This window comes from Podarcis raffonei, chromosome 7, assembly GCF_027172205.1.
Source record: "Podarcis raffonei isolate rPodRaf1 chromosome 7, rPodRaf1.pri, whole genome shotgun sequence".
NCBI classification, from domain to species: Eukaryota; Metazoa; Chordata; class Lepidosauria; order Squamata; family Lacertidae; genus Podarcis; species Podarcis raffonei.
Genome location: NC_070608.1, coordinates 42,368,261 through 42,389,061, shown reverse-complemented (window position 1 = coordinate 42,389,061; position 20,801 = coordinate 42,368,261). Strand labels below are relative to the sequence as shown.

The following is a 20,801-nucleotide window of genomic DNA, read 5'->3' as shown; positions in this document are numbered from 1 at the left end:
GAGTACCATGGCCAAACTATTTCTGTCCAAAATGAGCCACAGCAGGCAAAACAGGCAGGGCTGGAAATGGGCACTCCTCACCACTGAGACCACCTGGGCCTCAAGTGACGGCACTGGATCCAGGACTACCGCACAAGCTCCAAACTTGTTCCTTCCAGACGACTGCAACCGTGTCCATTATGGGCTCTCTTCATACTTCCTGGACTCAAAACACCTAATAACTTTGTCTTTTCAGTGTCACCTTGTGAATGAAGGCCCAGGTGGTTTCAGTGGCTACAAGTGCTTTTTACCAGCTTGGGATGGTAAGACATCTATGACCCATTTTTGGACTGGGACAGCTTGACTACTGTTGTTCATGTGCTAGTAACCTCCAGAGAAAATTACTGATAGGCACTTTATGTGCCTTTGAGGTTAACCTGGAAGTTGCAGATAGTGGAGAATATGGCACCTCTACTGCTCACTGGGACAGATTATCGCCTGTGTTACACTGCCTCTTAAAGAATTGCACAGGCTACCGATAGTTAAGCTTTGTGGGGGGAAATGACACTATAGTTAAGCAAAAGAACAACCTAACCCCAAATACTTTTACTCATGAAAGAAGTCAATTCTTATTAATCTGGTGTAGGGTCATTCTCTACATCACTTTATGCACAAATTGGGGAGGGGATGGGAAAAGAGCATATATAAATTTCCTACATGGAGAATAGAATTTTAAGAGCAGTGTGAGTGTCAAGCCTCCCAAGAATTTATTCAAAGGCAAGGAAGTCAAAAGCAGAGATCAAGCTATTTGTGGTGACACCCAGCTTGTTTGGTGAGGAGGGAGGATGAGGTAACAGCAGGTTATTAAAACAGATAACAGAAATGGTGACCATACAGCACTATAGAAATGTATCTTTCCCCTGGATTCCCATACCTGTTCCAAGTCTTCCCAGTCAGAATTCCCGAGTATTTTTTTAAAACCCTAAAAAAACAAAGGTATAAGAGCAAGATAATATATTCCACCATGCACAAATATGCTAATTAAAGTTAGTTAAAGATATTTTGCTAAGGGAAATCCTGGCTGGCCTTAATCGTGATTAATGTGTGCACCAGGGAGGAAACCTTTTCTGAGGTTGAGTCATGATCTATAGGTGGAAGGAAGTCATCATTATGTTTGCACTTGACTCAAAATAACTTTTATTTAGACATGCTTCAAGAAAACAGGTTGATACAATAGCCCATCTTCACATCCCCCCCATGCAGCACTCTAGTCCAACCTTCATTCCAAGCGTTTGGCAGTATCTCAGTACTCCTACATTCATTGTGTTCTTAATAATGGAACTTCTAATATATACTATGTTATAGAATTCTGCCTGAGATCCATCTGGTCAAGGAGATTTCCTCCTCCCAAATATTTCTCAAAGTTCATCTATTAAAATGCTAGCAAGGCCGATTTTACACCTTAATAACTGTTGATATATACTATTGTTGTACTGTGTATTTTGGGGTCTATGGACTGCAATAAAGCTTGTGTGCAAAAAAACAAACCCTTGCTTTTCTTAAAAACAAAAAAAGTAATTCTTCCATGATACCTGCTTTTGAGGGAAAGAAAATGCCTCCTTCCCTACGGTATGAAGCACAACGTGATGCTGTCCTTCCAAAATGAGTTGCTTGTTATCCTCCACCACATATGCCTGTTTGAGGAAAAGGTTGAAAAAGATCACAATATAAATGAAATTGTAAGGTGTAAGTTGTAACAGGAATTTTCCAAATACTGACAGCTAAGAATGGACACAAATATGGACAAATATGGTTAAAATAATAACCTATTATAGATCTATTGTAAATTATATTGTTGAGTAGTGTTACCAGAGTATAGCCATGCCAATACTTTTATTTGGTTATTAAACACATTTATAAAGAACCCTTAAAATGACATATTTAAAAACATGTAGTTAAGTGGGCGGTTAGTGGAAACAGTTGAACTTCATCTCCAAATTGTTGAACTTCATCTCCATACACATTCACCAGGGGCTGATAATGCTATCCTTTAGGAAGTGTTTTAAAATGGCCCCGGTCTCCTAGGTCTGTGTCAGTCAATAACATTAAGCAGCATCTCTACTGTTTTGTATGCTTAGGTTGTTCTGCTTTGCTTATCTGTGGAAATGTTTTATATTTTATACATACTTTCCAAAGTACAATGATGTTCAAATCCACCTCACTGCACTTCTGTATTAGTCTGACAGCATTGTCAGGAGATGGTTTTGCAGCTCCTTGTGATGTGTGCACACTTTGCTGTGATCGAGTTCTTTTTAAGTCAGAATATAAACTTCGGAAAAAGAAATCCGCACATGGACTGGTTGAACTGATTATCTATGAAAAAAAGGAACAGAGGTCTTGTTCTTCAGAAATAGCCAGTAAAATATTTGTTTAAAAAACAGACTATAAACTGTAATCCAAGAGTGATGTGCATTCAGAGGTTGCCTCTCAAATTGTTAATTCCACAGAAACCCCAAATGGTTCATCATGTTCCTCCAGTTCCGAAACAGTCTGGGGATTTACTGCAAGAATTTCATTTAAAAAGGCAAATGGTACCACTGTATGCTTGTAATTGTGCACTTGCACACTGACTTTTAAAAAGCAGTTCAGTTCAGCAGAGTTGTTCTGAACAAAGGCCAAGAAATATTCAGACGTGCACATTGATTGTGGTCATATTCTGCTTATGTCTGAAACTGTATATACAATGTAGAAGAGAGAATGTGATTGTACTTGAGTAATTATCACATGTTTTTAAAATGCCTTTAGGCACATTAGTGCTCCTGAGCTTTGTGAGTAACTACATAAAATATATCAATACTTTATTTTTACTTTTATTATTCAGTACATGGGTACTTGGACCATTGACTTTTCTGTGTTTTAGATTTAGCAAGGTTTTTTTTTTTCCATCACCAAAGATCATTCATTGGAATAAATGCTTTACTCATGTGGTTATATTACACCACTGTATAAATGCATTAAAAAAAATGACATGTATACCTGTTCACTTCCAAAAACGATATCTGCAAATGTATAATTTTCTACAAATGAAAAAGGAGAAAAATGTTAGCCCATAAAAATGAATGAAGATTTAATTATAGAAATATTATACTCCAAAAAACTGAATACTTACCTACTGAATGCTTGCATCTTACTGCTTTCAAGCACAGTTTTCCTTTCTCTCTGTTAGCCAGCTTAATATCTGTTAGAAGGAATGACCAAATATGGATTGCTTCTCATGTCTTAGAAGTTTACACTTTAACATCATAACTGCTAAGCTCACATATTTTACACACAACAGCATAATCACAAACGTGTGTGTGTGTGTGTGTGTGTGTGTGTGTGTGTGTGTGTGTGTTTTAGGGTAATACTATTATTATTCTTCAAGTACTTAACAAAAATTCTTCTTGTGCTTCTAAATCTTTTACTTGTGACATGTTACAATTTCTGGTCCAGAACTTTTCTGGCCCAGAACTTTCCCACCACTTCCCAAGTACAACTACTGTTCCCTCCCCCCCTACATTAAATAAGGTCCTACAGTCCCTCAGGAACAGTTTTTGGGGGGGCAGGGAGCTGCAGTCAAAAGGAAGCAGGAAAGTTCCATTTGATGAGCTGAACTTGCAGTTCTTAGGATCCAAGCCTAAACATTTATACAAAACACAATTTGAACTACCATATCTACTTCTGCAATTCACAAACCTTTGTCTTCAGACAGATTTATGGATTCCTGTAATTTCCAGTTCTTGCTGTTACTAGATACTTGTACTATGTGAAATTCTTTTACACCAGCTTCACTCTAATAAGCAAGCACCAAAAAGAGAGATAAGAGATGAAAAATTATTTAAGTCATATATTAGAAAATGTTCAATAGCTTGATATTACTCAAAATATTTAGTATTTTTATTCATGCATCTTTCTGAAAAGGTTAGATCAGGACAATTCACAAAATGGTGCTTCCAGAACAGAAAAAGGACAGTGTAGGGACAAAAAAAAACCTCCAGAAACATTTCATCAAATTTCACCCACTAGTATTGGACAGCAATCTATGATTGTGGGGTGAGGAACATGTATGTACACAATCTAACATGCCAAACATGCACACAGAAAAATCAAAACTCAATGGCCTGCTTGCCATAAAAGGCCTTGTCAGGAAGTACTTTAAGCCGGTGTATACTTTCAGGATACCTCATTGTCCCTCATTCAACTCTGGCTGCATTTGCTCAATAGAATTTAATACATTGCAAGAGTTAGTAACTCATGTAAAGTTTACATATAAAAAGAGAGAGTGTGAGTCGTGGCACCTGAAGATCTTCCAGATTTCATTATTCACATTTTCCACACCTATTTTAATCTGTCCACTGAAAAAACGAAATAAACGAAGCCCTGCTTAAGCACATTATCTCCACCTCGCCAGGTTCATGCCTGGAGAGAGTCTAGAAGTGGGCCTTAAGGTTGACAGCTTGTTCCTCCACTCCCTTCGTTGTGGATGAAAGAAAGCAACTGAATCAGAAGATCCTGCATTCATTTGAATGTGGAGATCTCTCTTAACACTGCAAGTTTAAACCCTCTGTATAGAGATTTTAATCTCAGAGGAACAAAGGCACAGAATCTCTTACATCTGGTTATTCACTTCCCTCCATAGCAAACCAAGTGAGGTACAGATCTGGAGGCCCATTTGGCAGAAGCACACTCCAATCTCTCCCAAGCTAGACCCCTAGAGAGAAAATGATGTCTGAAGAGGTTCAGAACAGGCCAATTATTTTAATTATGCATAATGAAGCTGAATACTACAAAGTGACATTTCTAAATTTACCCTACCCTAGATACTGTTAGAAGTTAAACATCTGCATCGCCAAAGGTTCAACAGAACAGGGAATGATACTAAAATTACTTTATTCTGAACCAGGCGTAGGCAAACTCAGGCCCTACAGATGTTTGGGACTACCATTCCGATCATCCCTAGCTAACAGGACCAGTGGTCAGGGATGATGGGAATTGTAGTCTCAAAACATCTGGAGGGCCACGTTTGCCTATGCCTGTTCTGAACTTTCAATCCAGTAAAATTAGTTTTTGAAAATTAGTTTTAAGAGACTATGCACAGATCTATAAATATATATTAAAAAGTCAAAGTTAGAGAAGACAAAGATAAGCAATGTGCTCTGAGCAAACTGAAGCTCCAGGGGAAGGAACAACAACTTCCTTTAAAGGTTCTACGATCCTGCCTTCAAGCAGGGGTGTGTGCATTCTTATCCCACCTAAGGATATCTTACACACTCCCAACATTTTCTTTGAGGACAGCAAGCTTCAGTTTAAAAATACAATCACTGTTGGACCGAGTTCTAAGCAGACTTACGGTATTGATATTTTCCACATCCACAAACACTAGCATATTGTCGCCATCACCTTTTTCATCCTCAAGAGCATTGCTTCGATATACGGTAGCTCGTACAGTCAGTGATCGACTGGTACAAATAACGGCAGTATGTCTCAATACTCTGTGACTGGAAAGAGAAAATATGTAACATTTCACCACCTTTGTATTTCCCTCACATGCACTTCAGCACCAGGAAATTGTTCACTAACAATTAAGGTGGTTTGCATTAAAAATGAGGGGAAATTCGCTCTGATGCATCTACATGCCCACTGAAAGGAGCTTTGCATCAAGTTTCAATTCACTCTAAAAAGTTCCACATATCTGATGCCACCTGCCTTACTGGACTCCCTTCTTACTAATAGTAGGCAAGCAATAACCGTTTAGCTTCAGGTGCTTGCTTAATACTTTTTAAAAAAATCACAGAGGCCTTCCCTGAACTATGATCCCAGCGGTGTCTGCTGTTGATCATTGTGATTTACACTTATTCTGAATTTTATATTATTTTATGGTATATTGTTTTTCTATGTGGTACACTACTGTGTAGTCTGCCATTTTGTTACAAAATGGTATCCACTGGTATCCAAAAATAGACAAAAACCTACTCCATGGCCTCATGCCAAATGTAGCTGAGGTGTTTTAAGAGGTGTCCAAATGTATAAGTGCATAGAATTCTTTTATTTCAAAATATACAGATTTTTATGTTTTCATTGAGGGTTTGCTTTATGACAACTTTAAAATGCTAACTTAATATAATCAAACAGTTATTTGTTGGATTGCCATGTTATGTTTTGAAATGATTTGTCATTTGCTACTATAACATTGTATTGATTTTCATTTTTGTTCTGTTGTGAGGAACTTTAAGCATATGTATATGGAAAAGCAGCATTAAAATTTAAATAATAAATAAATCCAGTTTTCTATGTAATACATTCATCTGCGTGCTTAGAATTAAACCCAATGATAATACTCAGGTTCATCCAGAATCTGAAGACTATAAGCAGTCATTTGACTAAAAATGGTACAAATTTAATTAAGTATTGAATCTGTTCTACCCCAAAATTTTGTAACCTACCCAGACATGTAATTTAAAGGAAATACTGGCTTTACACATTAAATAAATGAGAAGAATATAGGTTTCTGCCCATGCAAAAGTGTCTGCATATAACCAATTGAATGGGATTCAACATTACAGCCAATAATAAAACTGTTGTTATAAGCTAATAGGACACTCTGCAGAAAGATATTCCTGGCTGACATCCTGCTGTTTGTGGAGGGACCTGTCTGGATCCACCCCAACAAAACTCCACTTAACTCAGAAGTAAGGAAGATAGTTAAGCTTACCACATTTTTGAGTGTTTTCTAATACTTTCATAGTAAAACAAGAAGTTTATTTCATGGACACCTTCTTCATCTGGACCACGTAACCACATGGGAAGCTGTACTGAAGCTCCAGGGAGCAGTACAGAATCAGGAAGGGGGACATCTATCACTTCTGGCTGACATCCTGTTCCAACCCCAAAGTCTGAAGAATCAGCCGAGGACGTCAGCGAATATAGGGAGGTAGAATGCTTAACAACAGTCTTGTAAGCGCTACAGTGTTCAGATGCTGAAGGGCTTAGTGGTGTTAAAATAGCGCTACTGCCACCAAAGGTAAAGAATTCTGGCCGTTTAGAGACAACTTTCACTCCAGTCAGAGGACACTTGCCTACATTCATAAACTCTACATATGTCTTTCGGATTTCTCCACAAAGCAGCCCTGTAGGAAAATTTATAAAGAAGACCTGCATTGGAAGAGAAACATAGGAACACATTTTGACAAACTGACAAAGTTCATTAAGGCAGGACTATCTTGTCCATATTTATCAATAGAAATAAATTTTGCAGAATCAAGCCCACGTAAAGATGATTTTCAAAATTCCATTTTCACCTTTACTAAAATTAACATGAAAAGAGTACCACATAGAAAGTGACAAGAAATCAAAATAGTTTTTCTTTTTCTCAGAAAGCTGTTATCAGACAACCTTAGAAAAAATACACATTTCAGTGCAATAAGTCTGGGGAAGAAGATGCATCATGCTCTTTTACAGTTTACACTCTTTTACACTTTAACACTCTCTTACACTTGAATTAAATTTAACAGGGCTTCAAATTTCAACCCTATGCACTGTAACTTAACAAGTTTAATCTGATACAGAGCAATAAAGGAAAAACTGGAAGAAACACCTATGTATTTCAAAAGCAGCTGTTACATATTTGACAATGTTGTCAATAATTAGCTGTACCTCTAGCAAAGGCATTTCCTCTGTAATGATAGGATCTAAACGTCGATCAGGTCCATATTTAATAGATGTTTTCTCTTCTTTTGTGCTATTCAAACGAGGGCCCTGGATTTCTAAATCTTGTCGCCCCCGTACTGACATTCCATTAGAGATAAATTTTCCTGAAAAGAAAACCAACAGGATATTGAGGAACAACAAGTAGAGCAGATAATAAAAATTTGAGCTGGTTTTTAAGATCACATTGAGTTGAGCTTACAATTGTTAAAAGTGAATTTGACACTGAAAGAAACCATCTTCATCATCATTCCTCCCCAAACAGGTTTGTTTAATGATGAAACTACATATAGATAATGAAATTATTTTCTTGTCATAAAAGGTATGCGTGTCTGGCTGTTAAAATGATGAGGTTTTAATGTTAAACCTAACTTTACAACATGATCAACAGATTGGCTTGGATCCCATCTTGTATAAGCAAAAGTTGGCTCACACAACAAGGCTTTTACACCTCCTTCCCCTTATTACAGACCTCCACACAACATCCTGTGCCAGTCCTCAGAAGCAGCTTTTTATGGGAGCTGGAAGAGGGGGCAGGATAATCTCACTGCACAGCACCCTGCTGCTTGTACAAGTCCAGATCCAATGGAGCCATTGTTTTCTGGTGACTTTCTTGGTGGCATCCTTTTCATGTTATTTCTGGTAAAGCTGAAGTTGGAATTTGGAAAACCTTTTCTTTCACTAAGTAATATGGGAGTTCAACAGGCAACACTGCAGCAGTAAGAAAATCTCTTTCATGTGGAGCCACCTCATGATGTCAACACATATATTTACAGGTAGTATTTTATTGCCATGTTGGTAATAACACATAAATCCCAGTTTAGCACTATGCACACAATCCTTGGGATTGTATATTTCACCATCCCCTTTCCTGCACCGGTTTCATCAGTGAAAAGGAGATCAGAAGCACTTGCTGAGTTTCCAAATAAATGTGATTTGTTATTTCTAAACCTAGACTGAAAACAAGTCAATTTGAAACTGTGATTAATAATTCTACTTGTTTCAACAAACCATCCCTAACCCTAAAACCAGTTCCAGGATGGGCCATAAAGCGCAGTTAGTTGAAAATGGAAGTGGATGCTTCTGAGCTACATCTTGTGCACAGGAGTGCATGAGCCCACACTATGGTCTAGATATTACAAGGGAACCAGAACTCTAGCTTATCACCCTCATATGGCATAAGTATCAAATTTGGTGTTAAGACTATGGTCTAGTCATGATAACAAATCATGAACTGAAATACCTATATCCCATGTAGTGGGCAAAACTGAATGAACCAGCCCTATGGACCACATTCCATGTGTTACTAGACGCTGTGTTAGACATAAAAATACAACAGGCATACCTGTTTGCAGTACAACAGAAGGGTCTACTCCATCTAGCACTGAAGTACTCTGAATGGTGCCAAGATTGTAAACGACTCCCAGAATGTGTAGCTCCCCTGTTTGATGGGGAAAGAGCTTTAGTCTTGCCTGTGGAGATATGTTAAATTTTTGTTGTTGCTAGTGTAGTTATTTTACATTTAAACGCCATTTTAGTTAAACAAAAGCAAGCATCTACATCTACCATTCTAAGAAGCTATCTGCAAGATTAATACAATTTACATATTTCTACAGGAGTGTTTCAGAAAACAAATGCAACGTTGTAGCATAGGCAAACTATTTGCCATTGCTTTTCTTGTGTCTTTACAATTCTACAGCATACTTGTTCAGACATTCTTAAAGAGCTGCCCAGATGCACCTTACATGGAAAAGAACATCCCAACTGCAATGCTTCTCTAATGCTAAGTACCATCTTAAATAATGTAAGCACTATTAGAGTAGGTATTATATTCTAGTGAGTTATTTAAAACTGAAAAATAATCCCTCCCCCACAAAGTGCCTCACAAAAGGAATGTTTAAAAGCATTTTATGTCTAACTCCTTTTGTGAGGACCTGGAAAATATTTGCTTTTGGGGGGGGGGAGAAAATTAAGTACCCACCATTTTAGTTTCTTCACTGTTCATCAAAAACTCTGATATTACTTCAGCTCCAATCATATCTTTTCCAGATGTTTCCTAAAATAAATTATGAAAAAAATGTTCAATTAAGCACACCATTATTTCTCAGTAGCAAACTGTTCCCAATAGTGGTTCTAAGAACATTATATTTTAATGTATTTCAAGCTTCATAGTTTACAAAAACAAAAACCTAGGTATAGCTGGGGGGCAGGTATCCTATGTAATGGGTTTGACTGGACACAATGTTAAATCAAATTCTGCATTATGAGAAAGAGCCTGGTGCTCTCTGGGGTACTTATGTGCTCCCCGCTTCCTCCTCTGGTGTAGCCGTATGTTTGAAAACTTTTGCTTTCTTTTTAGATTAACCAAAGCTTCCTGTGTTGCCAAACATATGACTAATATTATGTATCGTTAGTGGAAACAAGCCAACTTCAAACCATAATTTATAATGTTGGCTTGTTTTCACTAAGGTATAGGATTTGGATGACACAATAAACTACAGCTAATATAAAGTAGAAGCCTCCATTCTCCACTGCAAGGTGGTGGGGAGTCTCAGTCTCAGTAATTTCAACCATAGTCATTGTCTCTCTAATAATTAGAAGGTAAATTTCCCTTTGATGAGGTGGGACTCTTAGTTCCAAGAGCAGAAACCAAGAGCAGAGGCCATGCATGATTCTAAACCTTGTCCTCTAAGAGGAGGCTGTGAATAATCTCTGGGGGATTAAACGCTAAGTAGAATGAAAATCAACATATGAAAGCGTGCACTGATTTACTTTTCAATAAAAAGATTTTGAAAGATACAAATATTACTAATAGTGTATGAAGTCTTCTTAGAGGGCTTGATTAAATCACTTACTACTTCCTTTGTTTCTCCATTATTCTTTGAATTGTAATCCTTTGGTTGAAATTTCCAAAGCAGTGATAAGTCGGTTAACAGAAGTGGAACTTTCAATGGATTTCTAAAAGCTACTTCCACAGTTATTGGCTCTATTAAAAAGAAAAGTCAATGTATGTATTTAGGGAGGTTATTCTTATAAGATGTGAGAATAAATCAAGGCATTCATAATTAAAAAGCTTATTACTGCAATTCTATTCCATAAGCAACTTTGCTGAAATAATATTACTTTTATGTGCCGTTTTTTAAAAAGTGTACAAATTTTTTACCTTCTACTACACCAAGTGGAAACCTAGAGTTATCTGAATACTTATTCAGACAATACTGTGTTGGCTGGAAATTAGAAAGTGCTGTGCCTTTGTTAGCTGCAGCCACAGCTTGTTCTTCAAGTTCCTTCCATTGATAGGAGAATTCAGAGTCATATTCTTGATCAAGGCTTATGTGTGTTGCTGCCTGTTTTTCACCTAGTTGTGAATAATAATAAAAAATCACAATCATTTCAGTACACCAGAGAGTACCAAACAAAAAACTTTTTCTGGTTTTTATTACAAATGGAGAATCAACTTTCAATTGGAAGACCATACAATTTTCTTAAAACGCCTGTGTCATACATGCATTTTCAAGAGATGGTATGTGTTGCTGGGAGAAGAACTCCAAAGGACTGGGGGAGACAGTGAGATTGAAATCCAGAACAATAAGTGGGTAGGCACATGAACAAGCCAGTGGGAGGGGACCAAGGTTCACATATTGAACTAGCCAGCCCAAACTTTTGACTGCAGAATCGTTAATATTTTTTTTCTAACTTATGAACTAATTCTAAACTACAGTCATACATAGAAGGCTCACAATAGGTTTAAAATCCAGTAGCGGCTGGTGTGAAGCAGCAGAGATGGAAACTGCTCTCCTGACATCAGTGTTGCTGAAGCTTACCAGGACGGGGTTGGGGTGGGTCATGGCTGTGTGGACACACAGATGGAGCCAAGCTTTAAGACAACTGCAACTTCTGACTGTAGTATTTAGTGCAAGAACTGTTCTAACTCTTGAACTGACTGTTTATAGTTTAAACACATTAGGAGAATGAGCATGATTAGCATAGGAACTGTGGCAGAAAAACTAGCAGCAAGAGGAAAAAATGCCCAGGTACTATTTATTGTCTGGTGCTACCACTGTTAAAGCAGCTTACATGTGAAAGCATCCCAATCACAGCAACCAAAGGCGGCTTGGTTTTTCTGAATCTGTCCATTAGCAAGAACTCCCATTAATCTTAAATCTATTAAAGTGCATATAGGTGAGGAAGGGAAATGCTGAAATCATTCACTTTCTATGCATTTGAATAGCACAGAATTAGGCCTTAAAATGCAACAGAATTTATTTATTTATTTCATAAAACTTATATACCACCTGATTGTAGGAAAAACCTCAAAGCAGTTTACAAAATGAGGAAGAAGGATGCTGATTTGGTAGAGTAGGTTGCAGCATTTCAGAATGTATCTTAATGCCCATCTAAACTTAAAAATAAAAATTCCTGAAAACAGAAAAAAAAAACCAGCACAACAGGAAAAGGGCTGGGCTTCAGCTTTGCTCCGTGATGTGCTAGTTTACTGTTTGCAGGAAGTTTCTGATACAGAGGTATATACAAAAGCAATATAATATCCACCTGTAGTGTGAAGTGGTACAGTCTAGTCTACCATCTCATTCTATAGCATGTACAAATCCAACCTTATGTTAAGGTATGCTATCCTAATGAACTCAAATGGCTTAAGAACAAATCCACTTTTTTGTGCTAACCTTCTGATGGTCGTCTGTCATGTCCAAAAAACACTCGTGTTGCAGAACTATTAATATAAGGTAAAGGAAGCTGTGGTAACGGCCCATCAGGTGATAGCTGACTTACATTCTGCAAGAAAGAAAAGCAGAGCTTGGTCAACTTTTGGCAAGTAAAACTAGATATTGAGAATTGGAATGTACAAAACTAAAGAAAGCAAGAAGCATTTAGGGGAGGGCAAAAAATAATATCTTGAAATTCCTCCAGTATAAAATGTATAAATAATTAAACAATAATTTATGAACCTGTGCGTCATTTTATAATTACAATTGTACCATCCAAAAACAGCTTCTAATGTATCCCCTTTACTGTCTATTTACTTTCTTTTACTGTGGAATTTTTAAAATATAATTTTAAAGAAAGCTGCTAAAAGCAGCATGCTTTTATCATATTTTCAGCTAATATTTCATTTAACATAAATATACAAGAAGTCAACATTATGGGTTACATAAGCAACAGAATGTACTAATGTACTTTGAATTAGTTTAGTATTAGCCATTCCTGACCCTGACTTTGTGCCTTGGCTTCATCATGCACTCATATTTATCAAGTTGCAGGAACGCTCATAATCTCCATTTTCTTGGGAGTCTCGTAGTAAATTGTTCTTCTTCACCACTTTTCTTTCATCTTATGGGATATGTACTCTCATATCTTTAGATTAGGATTTTGAATGTGTTAGGAAATTGGGTTAAATGTACCCACAACTGTATATATAAACTATACCACCTTAATTAATTTGCGATTAAAAATCTCTTCATTATCTCTTTGTAATAAATATTTTACTTGGGGATTCAAAGGATACTTTTATGTTGGTGTTTATTTCTGAGGTTCAACTGCTTACAAAGATTTTCAGGGCAGCATATGACTGATATCTACAAAAGTTCTGCCTCTCACATAAACATGTTTTCGGGGATGCAAATAAGGTGCACACACATGCAGATTCCAACAGACACATGTACTGCCATTCCCCATACAATATCATTTTAAATTTCCACTGTTTCAAGAAAAGGGTTACAAAATGGAAAAAGAAACTCTTTGACACACCAAAGTCCCATTCGATACATGAAATTAGTCATGCAGTGCTTTGAACCAGGACTTGCGTTTATAGCAATTTACAAATACTTATTACTATATACAAGTTTTGATTAGGGATAGAATTTAGAACATCATATTGTGTCCATACTAAATGACCATCTTTTTTGGAACAAACTGCTTAATACAGAAGCTAGCTGACAGGCATCAGTGAGATGCTAGCCAGACGTGGCCCTACATAAAGTAACATGAGCTGTAAGCATTCAATATAACATTTCTGTGTATGTCATCAGGTAAGGTAAACTTACATTTTAGTATCAAGCAGGGGAAAGTTAAAAGACAATTGCAGAACACTGAGGATAAAAACTGACATCTTACCCTATAAACATAAAGATATTCTCGGAGGAAGGCCCCTTGCTGAGCAGCACTTTGCTTGCTGTCATTGATCAAAATGTGCCTGAAGGCAGATACGGCATTGTCAAGCTGCCGAAGTGTAAAAGACTGCCGACCAATAGTGAAATTTATATGATCTTCTGCAAGTGACCATCCTTTCCCTTTATAAACTTGCATGGCTTGACAGTAACATCGTAAAGCATGCTTCTTCTGAAAGACAAAAAATGAAGCACGGTAAATACAATTCCACCTGCCAATGTATTTAGAGCTAAAGAGTAAAAACCCAAAAAGTTCAAAAGGATATTTTATGTCAATATAAGAAGCCATTACCTTAAACAGCTTTCTGAGATTACTGAATACTGGGGAAAATAAGGGCAGATCAACACAAGCCAACTGTGTCCCTAAACTGATAGTAAGGGTTGCATCAGCAAATGGCTAGGAAAGCAATTTCCGATAATTTACCTTTCCCCTGTACCCCTCCTAATCTGCTCTGAAGGGTCCCCCAATATCTAGCATAAGAATGGTCTTGGTAATTCAATACAGAGTGCTAATCCCACCTGTGTCAAGGTAGCCAGCACTTGAGATACAACTACCTATGTTTTCTTCAGTAGAGGGAATGGGAAACATTTCATTTCTGAGTTTCCCCTCCCAAGATGTAGAAAAAAACTTTCCACTCAACTCAAGCAGTATTTAACAATGATAAAGTATTTCAAAGGTGCTAAAACGCTATCAAGAGAACTGGAAAATTACAGAATATGTACTTATTTCCTAACACAGAAAACTTACCTGCCCTGCTTTACTATACCTATGGCCAGCCAGTATCATATGAAAGGCAAATTTTCTAACCATAGGACTTTTCATATTTATAAAACAATGTGCAGCTTGCTCGAGCAACAGTGCACTCCGCAGATCTGAATCCTATTAAAAACAGTGAGTGATAAGAGACAAGTTACAATTACCCAGAAAGCACAGTGATGTCCATATTCTTAAATATAAATTCCCTATTACCAGAGAAGGCTCTGAAGTCTGAAACAATGCAAGGCTCTATAGTATTACTGATGCAGTGAATATATGCCAATTCTATAAATCTTCACTAGCCAACACTGAATACGTTGCATCCAAATTTCTCTGCAAAGAGCTACAACAGTACTCTTGATGATTTATTTCTCAAGTAATCACAAACCATGTTTTCTGTACTGCATGTCAAAAAGTGAACTATTTTCTATTTCACTGGTTCTGCTTGACTTTTTAAAGATCAAAGTGAGCTGGTATTCAAAGGAAGTTTTATGGCCTTTGTCCTTGGTTCAGTACTTGTGATGCCTCAAACAAAGGAGAACCCTATGGAAAATGCTTGTAGAAAGAATATAAAAATGATTCAAAGCTTAAACATTTTAAGAAGCTTCCTTCCACAGAGCTTGTTGCAAAAATGTAGTGTTCCTTCTAAGTCTCATTTACCAATAGTTCAGCAAATGAGGACTGTTCTCCAATGAGCACAACAGTGCTGTGATGTTCATGTTAGTATCCAGAACTAACAATCATCAACATGAAAAAATTCTCTTACACTGGTATTTTAATCAATATCCAGATATCAAAACACAGTGGCATACAGATGAGTAAAAACAGATTTAACGCACTACCTAAACCTCCAGCCACTCAGGCTGACATTTCTAACACTCACCATTCCCATCCAAGCGCTCTGCTGCCATTTTTCAACAGAAAAATTAAAGAATAAGAATATAAGCTTTAACATATTTCAATTAAACAAAAAGCAAAAAAGACATGGAACAAGTATGGAATATTACAAGCTAACTTTGAGTTGTAATTCTGAAAGACTAAACAGGAGCTATGTTACCTTTTTAATTTAAAACTGAAACATCTCACATAACTTCAAAATGGTTTCAAAATAATTTCTGGGCAATTCTAGAATGACACAGGAATAATTCCTCTTATTCAGTTACCTATACAAAGTAGCCTCACACAATCTTAACAGATCCCCAACACGAAATAACTGTATTCACTATTGGTCTTTCTAATCTCATGTCTGCTAGACTGGGGGGGGGGGGAATCTTTATATTGCATCTTGGGAGTTTTATACTTCATTTTAAGACTACTCTGCTGCTATCTAAAAGTGTGATTCTAAGAGACACAAGAAAATGTGAAGAGCAAAACTGTAGCTTAAAGTTTCTTCAACAGTTATACTATCCTACTTGAAAGCATGTGTGCTTCATAACCACAGAATGCAGCATACTGCAAACTATACATTTAACCTCCTGTCAACTTTCCTTCAAGAAAGGCTAGCAGAATGTTTAAAATGAGAGTTTATTCCAGCCTTCATCAACCTGGTGCTGCCCAGATGTTTCAGAGTGGAAGTCCAAAACATATTGAGGGCATCAGGCTGGCAAAGGTTCCTTATTTTGTGGTCAAAACAAGAGTCCTGTGGGTTTCCCATAAATTAACAGGTGCAGAGGAGAAGCAGCAGAATAGTTTTATGCAATGGAATGCAAATAGTTAGAATCAACATCTGACATGATAATCTTTTTTCCCCAAGGGCCATTACAACTTTCTATCTAGAAAGCTCTATTTTATAATTTAGTTATTAGAAAAAGAAAGCCTGTCTCATTTCAAAGCACAAGACCAGCTAATAGAAATCTTCTTTACCTCACTGGTTAAACGTATCAGGAGAGCAGCTGCCTCGGAATATTTGCTTTGGCTTTTTAATACTTCAGCACTAAGCAGCACACATCTCTCTGCCAGCATCATGTTCCTAAAAGACATAAAATTTAAGCCCAGTTACATATATCTTATAATGCATGTTTCATCAGTGACGCTTGACAGATTAGTATATGAATGTCAGATTAGTATATGAATGTCAGATTAGTATATGAATGGCACATTTTAATTAAACAGAATTACCACGGTCCTTCCTTTACCAAAGGTGGTCTCATAGTTGTGTTCAGGGCTAGAAGGACTAACTAGCACTGCAATATATAAGTTATATGGAGCATCTGCACAGGATTTCACCAGGTTTCTTCTTTGATAAGTTAATTATAAAACTTGTGAGTTCTTGTAGAACTAAATACATGATTAATTTTAGAGTATTTGGATTTTCCTCTGGTAGACCAAAAGTAACTTTGTTGCAGCTGGACTGTGCCTAGTCAACCAGAGCAATTTTATTCAAAAGTTGAACTACAACACCACCAGCACCCTATATGACTGGTATTACCCAGAGTAATCATGAATTACCCATTGAGGAATGAAAACAATATTCAGTAAGACTACAGTCTATCTTCTACCAGGAAGAACTGAAAATAAATAGCCAAGCTTACTTGCAAATATCCCTATATGTTTGAATTGCAGTATCCATGTAATGGGCAGGATACGGTCTAGGTGCTCCTGGCTGCAGAAAAGCAGATACTGCTGCCATTTCCTATAAAACAACAATTGGTCATTATCTACTATTTTTGCTACAAAGCTTTTATTACAAACAAACTGTATTTAAGTAAATTTCACACACACACACTATTATGATTCAACAGCATTTTGCAGCAGGGTGATTTGTGTTTTCACATATGCTTGTATAAAGTTTAAATGGTTCACACACAAAAACCCCCACAAATCTTCAAACCCTCAGAAATTACAAGATGATTCTACAAGGAAATAATGATGGATACTCAGCAAGGATGCTCAGATTACCTTTAAAGTCACTTTGAAAAAACTGATTAAAATTGAGTCATATTTGTTTTGATTTATTTAACCTGGGCTAGTAACAGTCACATGTAACCAAGATAGAAGGGAACGTGGGGAATTTGGAAGGGGCCATATGAAATCTGCATCCTGCTTCCTAAATTCTGGTTCCCTTCTCTGATTGTTCATTTTAATTGCACCATCTAAAATGCCAACAACCCCCTCCTCCAACTCTGGTCACATGCTACAGTTATATGCTTTTCTTTCACAATAGCAGATCAAATATTCTAAACCGTAGAAGGACTAAATAGCTCAGTTGGTAGAACATGAGACTCTTAATCTCAGGGTTATGGGAGTGGCTGCCAAGACCACATAATACCGGTCTTGAAAGACCTACATTGGCTCCCAGTACGTTTCCGAGCACAATTCAAAGTGATGTTGCTGACCTTTAAAGCCCTAAACGGCCTCGGCCTAGAATACCTGAAGGAGCATCTCCACCCCCATCGTTCTGCCCAGACACTGAGGGCCAGTGCCGAGGGCCTTCTGGTGGTTCCCTCGCTTTGAGAAGCCAAGTTACAGGGAACCAGGCAGAGGGCCTTCTCGGTAGTGGCACCCGCCCTGTGGAACGCCTTCCCACCAGATGTCAAAGAGAAAAACAACTACCAGACTTTTAGAAGACATCTTAAGGCTGCCCTGTTTAGGGAAGCTTTTAATGTTTAATAGACTATTGTATTTTAATATTTTGTTGGAAGGTGCCCAGAGTGGCTGGGGAAACCCAGGCAGATGGGCAGGGTACAATAAATCCTCCTCCTCCTCCTCCTCCTCCTCCTCCTCCTCCTCCCCCTCGTCCCCCTCCCCCTCCCCCTCCTCCCCCTCCCCCCCCCTCCTCCTCCTCCTCCTCCTCCTTCTTCTTCTTCGCCCCACACTGGGCAGAAGATTGCTTCATGTGCAGGGGTTTGGACTATATGAACCTACTGGTCTCTTCCAACTCTACAGTTCTATGATTCTATGACATAGATGGTATTCAACATGACCAAAGGTGGGTAAATGCCAACACTACAAATCATCCACATACCCACCCAACCTGTTTGAATTAGAAACATAGGATATGAAGTATCATCTTGTTTCTGTGTGGGAAGGCAGTATGTCAGATAAATCTCCCTATTCTCTCCAATTCCAATTTGCCAGTTCTTTCCAAACCTCACTCCCCTTTGCCCCACCCCTGAAAAAAGTGATAAACACTGTTCTCACCAGATTTTAAAAAATGGCTTGGGATTGAATCAAGCACTACCTGTCTCTGGTCTTCAAGATAACTGAATCAAAGCACTACCTTACTCTGACATCAGCTATTACTAACAAATTAAAAGTCATGGATCTATTAAATTTAGGTCTTATAATTGGCTGGCAATAGTTTTGAAATGTTTGACTTTCTGCAAATATGAGCATTGATTTCATATGAGTGTAGAGAATCCCTGCTAGACAAGATTGAATAGGTCCATTTAGTTATACCAGTGGCCAACAAGATTCCCTGCCCAAAAACAGGACATGGAAGGCGAAAACATTCCCCTGCCACCATTTGCCTGTAACAATTGGTGTTCAAAGGCATACCGCTTGAATCATTAAACTGTAGAGTAGGAAGGGGCCACGAGTGTCATCTAATCCGCACCCCTGCAATGCAGGAATCTGAACCCACAATGCTGAGATTAAGAGCCTCTTGCTCTACCTACTAGGTTCACTATATCACTCATGGCTATTAGTGACTGATAGACCTCCCTTCTGGGAATCTGCATAATCCCTTTATGATTGTGACAGCAACTTTCAAAGTTTCTGGATAATATTTAGGAATTGTATACCGTTCCAAAACAATCAATATTAATGAACTAACCAGTGCTCCTGCTGCATAAAGCATTGCTTGATCATTTAAAAAGTCTTTCTTTGCTGTATGGTAGCAATTGTATGCCAGTTCATAATGTTGCACCAAGAAACACAGATCTGCCATTTTCCTGATCTGAAGCTCTGGCGCTTCTGGAGGATACCTAAAAACGTAAGACATTATGAAAAACAAAATTTGAGGGAAACAGAACATACCGCATTCTTAATAACACAAGACTTAAACCAAGGTACAGTTACTCCAACGTTGTGCTTCCCCGAATTACCAACCTCTGAATGCTCAAAAGAAGGGCACTAAAGTGACCACCATCCCTAGTTAGTATCTAGCAGCTGTTTCCAAACACATGGAATGGATGGATGGATTCCATGGATGCGGATGAATTCATCCCATGAACAAAATAAGAGACTCCATGGAAGAAGTCCTCCAGTGACAGGAAGCTCCTTCCAATCACAGAGCAAAAACTTTGGACCCAACTCAGTGACCAAAGACAAATTGCGTAATTTTTGTAAAGTGTTAAACATCACCTCTAATTTCAACGGTAATCTGAAGGACGGAGTTTTTACAGGCATGCTCAAAAATACGATACAGATTTCCAATGTGGATTAAAATAGCAGGATTCTTGTCAACTTTTGTGTTTTTTAAGTTGCAATAGTTGTAGAAGTTAAAAAATGAATAGTTGTTAAATCAGCAGTCCCAGGGCATGTACACACCTACTTATTAAAATGCAGAAGTGTTATGCTTTATATCTAGAAGACATGCAATGGAGGTAGTTAAGAACACGTATTTAACTGGTGTTACTAGTGTTAATCAATACCTTTTAAGACAATCTTCACACAACCATCACCACTAAAAACAAAAATTATAAGCCTAAAGTGGATGCAAGTTTTTAATCTTTGAACAAATTAGGATACAAACTTAATTGCCTGATGCGAAGGATCATATCTCAGTTTAATAAGCCAAGATGTGCACAGGCCTTCTGTCAATGCATGTAGCCCCTTTCTTCTTAGATGTGCTGCATCTAAATATGGAATTTTTGATGAAGCATAGTTACATCCAAACTTGGAAATTGTTGTCACCAGCTTCTAAAGAAGCCAGGATCTTAAACTACAGTTTGAAGCAAGTCTAATACCCTGATTTATTCCAAGCCAGTAATCATAGTTTGTTGGCTCAGATATAATGAGAAACTATGGTTAACTGAAGACTTCCTAGTTTAATCTCAGTGTAAAGTTTATTCTCTGGTTTAATCTCAGAGGGACATGGTTCTGTGTGCTAACAGAAGGTCTATACGCATTTGAGCTTACTAAGAAGAGATATTATTGTCTGAATACAACCAATGTGTGAATCAATGACAAGAGAAATC

The 20,801-nt window shown here is 37.6% G+C and overlaps 1 protein-coding gene across 14 annotated transcripts in view; it reads right to left on the bottom strand.

Moving 5' to 3' along the window:
* TRAPPC8 (trafficking protein particle complex subunit 8) overlaps positions 1-20,801 on the bottom strand; it is a 52,036-nt gene that overhangs the window by 6,435 nt on the left and 24,800 nt on the right. For 4 of the 14 annotated variants that reach the window (XM_053396297.1, XM_053396303.1, XM_053396301.1 and 1 more), the window contains 18 exons: positions 19,436-19,586; positions 17,193-17,293; positions 16,525-16,630; positions 14,653-14,784; positions 13,852-14,076; positions 12,405-12,513; positions 10,886-11,080; positions 10,578-10,708; positions 9,704-9,778; positions 9,068-9,194; positions 7,672-7,829; positions 6,731-7,170; positions 5,369-5,516; positions 3,715-3,811; positions 3,149-3,217; positions 3,016-3,056; positions 2,167-2,352; positions 1,572-1,673 (listed from right to left, as the gene is read on the bottom strand). In XM_053396297.1, coding sequence (XP_053252272.1) covers positions 1,572-1,673; positions 2,167-2,352; positions 3,016-3,056; positions 3,149-3,217; positions 3,715-3,811; positions 5,369-5,516; positions 6,731-7,170; positions 7,672-7,829; positions 9,068-9,194; positions 9,704-9,778; positions 10,578-10,708; positions 10,886-11,080; positions 12,405-12,513; positions 13,852-14,076; positions 14,653-14,784; positions 16,525-16,630; positions 17,193-17,293; positions 19,436-19,586 — 2,593 coding nt within the window. Of the gene's footprint in view, positions 1-913; positions 962-1,571; positions 1,674-2,166; positions 2,353-3,015; positions 3,057-3,148; positions 3,221-3,714; positions 3,812-5,368; positions 5,517-6,730; positions 7,171-7,671; positions 7,830-9,067; positions 9,195-9,703; positions 9,779-10,577; positions 10,709-10,885; positions 11,081-12,404; positions 12,514-13,851; positions 14,077-14,652; positions 14,785-15,544; positions 15,566-16,524; positions 16,631-17,192; positions 17,294-19,435; positions 19,587-20,801 lie in introns of all 14 variants that reach the window. The other 10 variants (XM_053396289.1, XM_053396291.1, XM_053396298.1 and 7 more) reach the window with 5 other exon arrangements.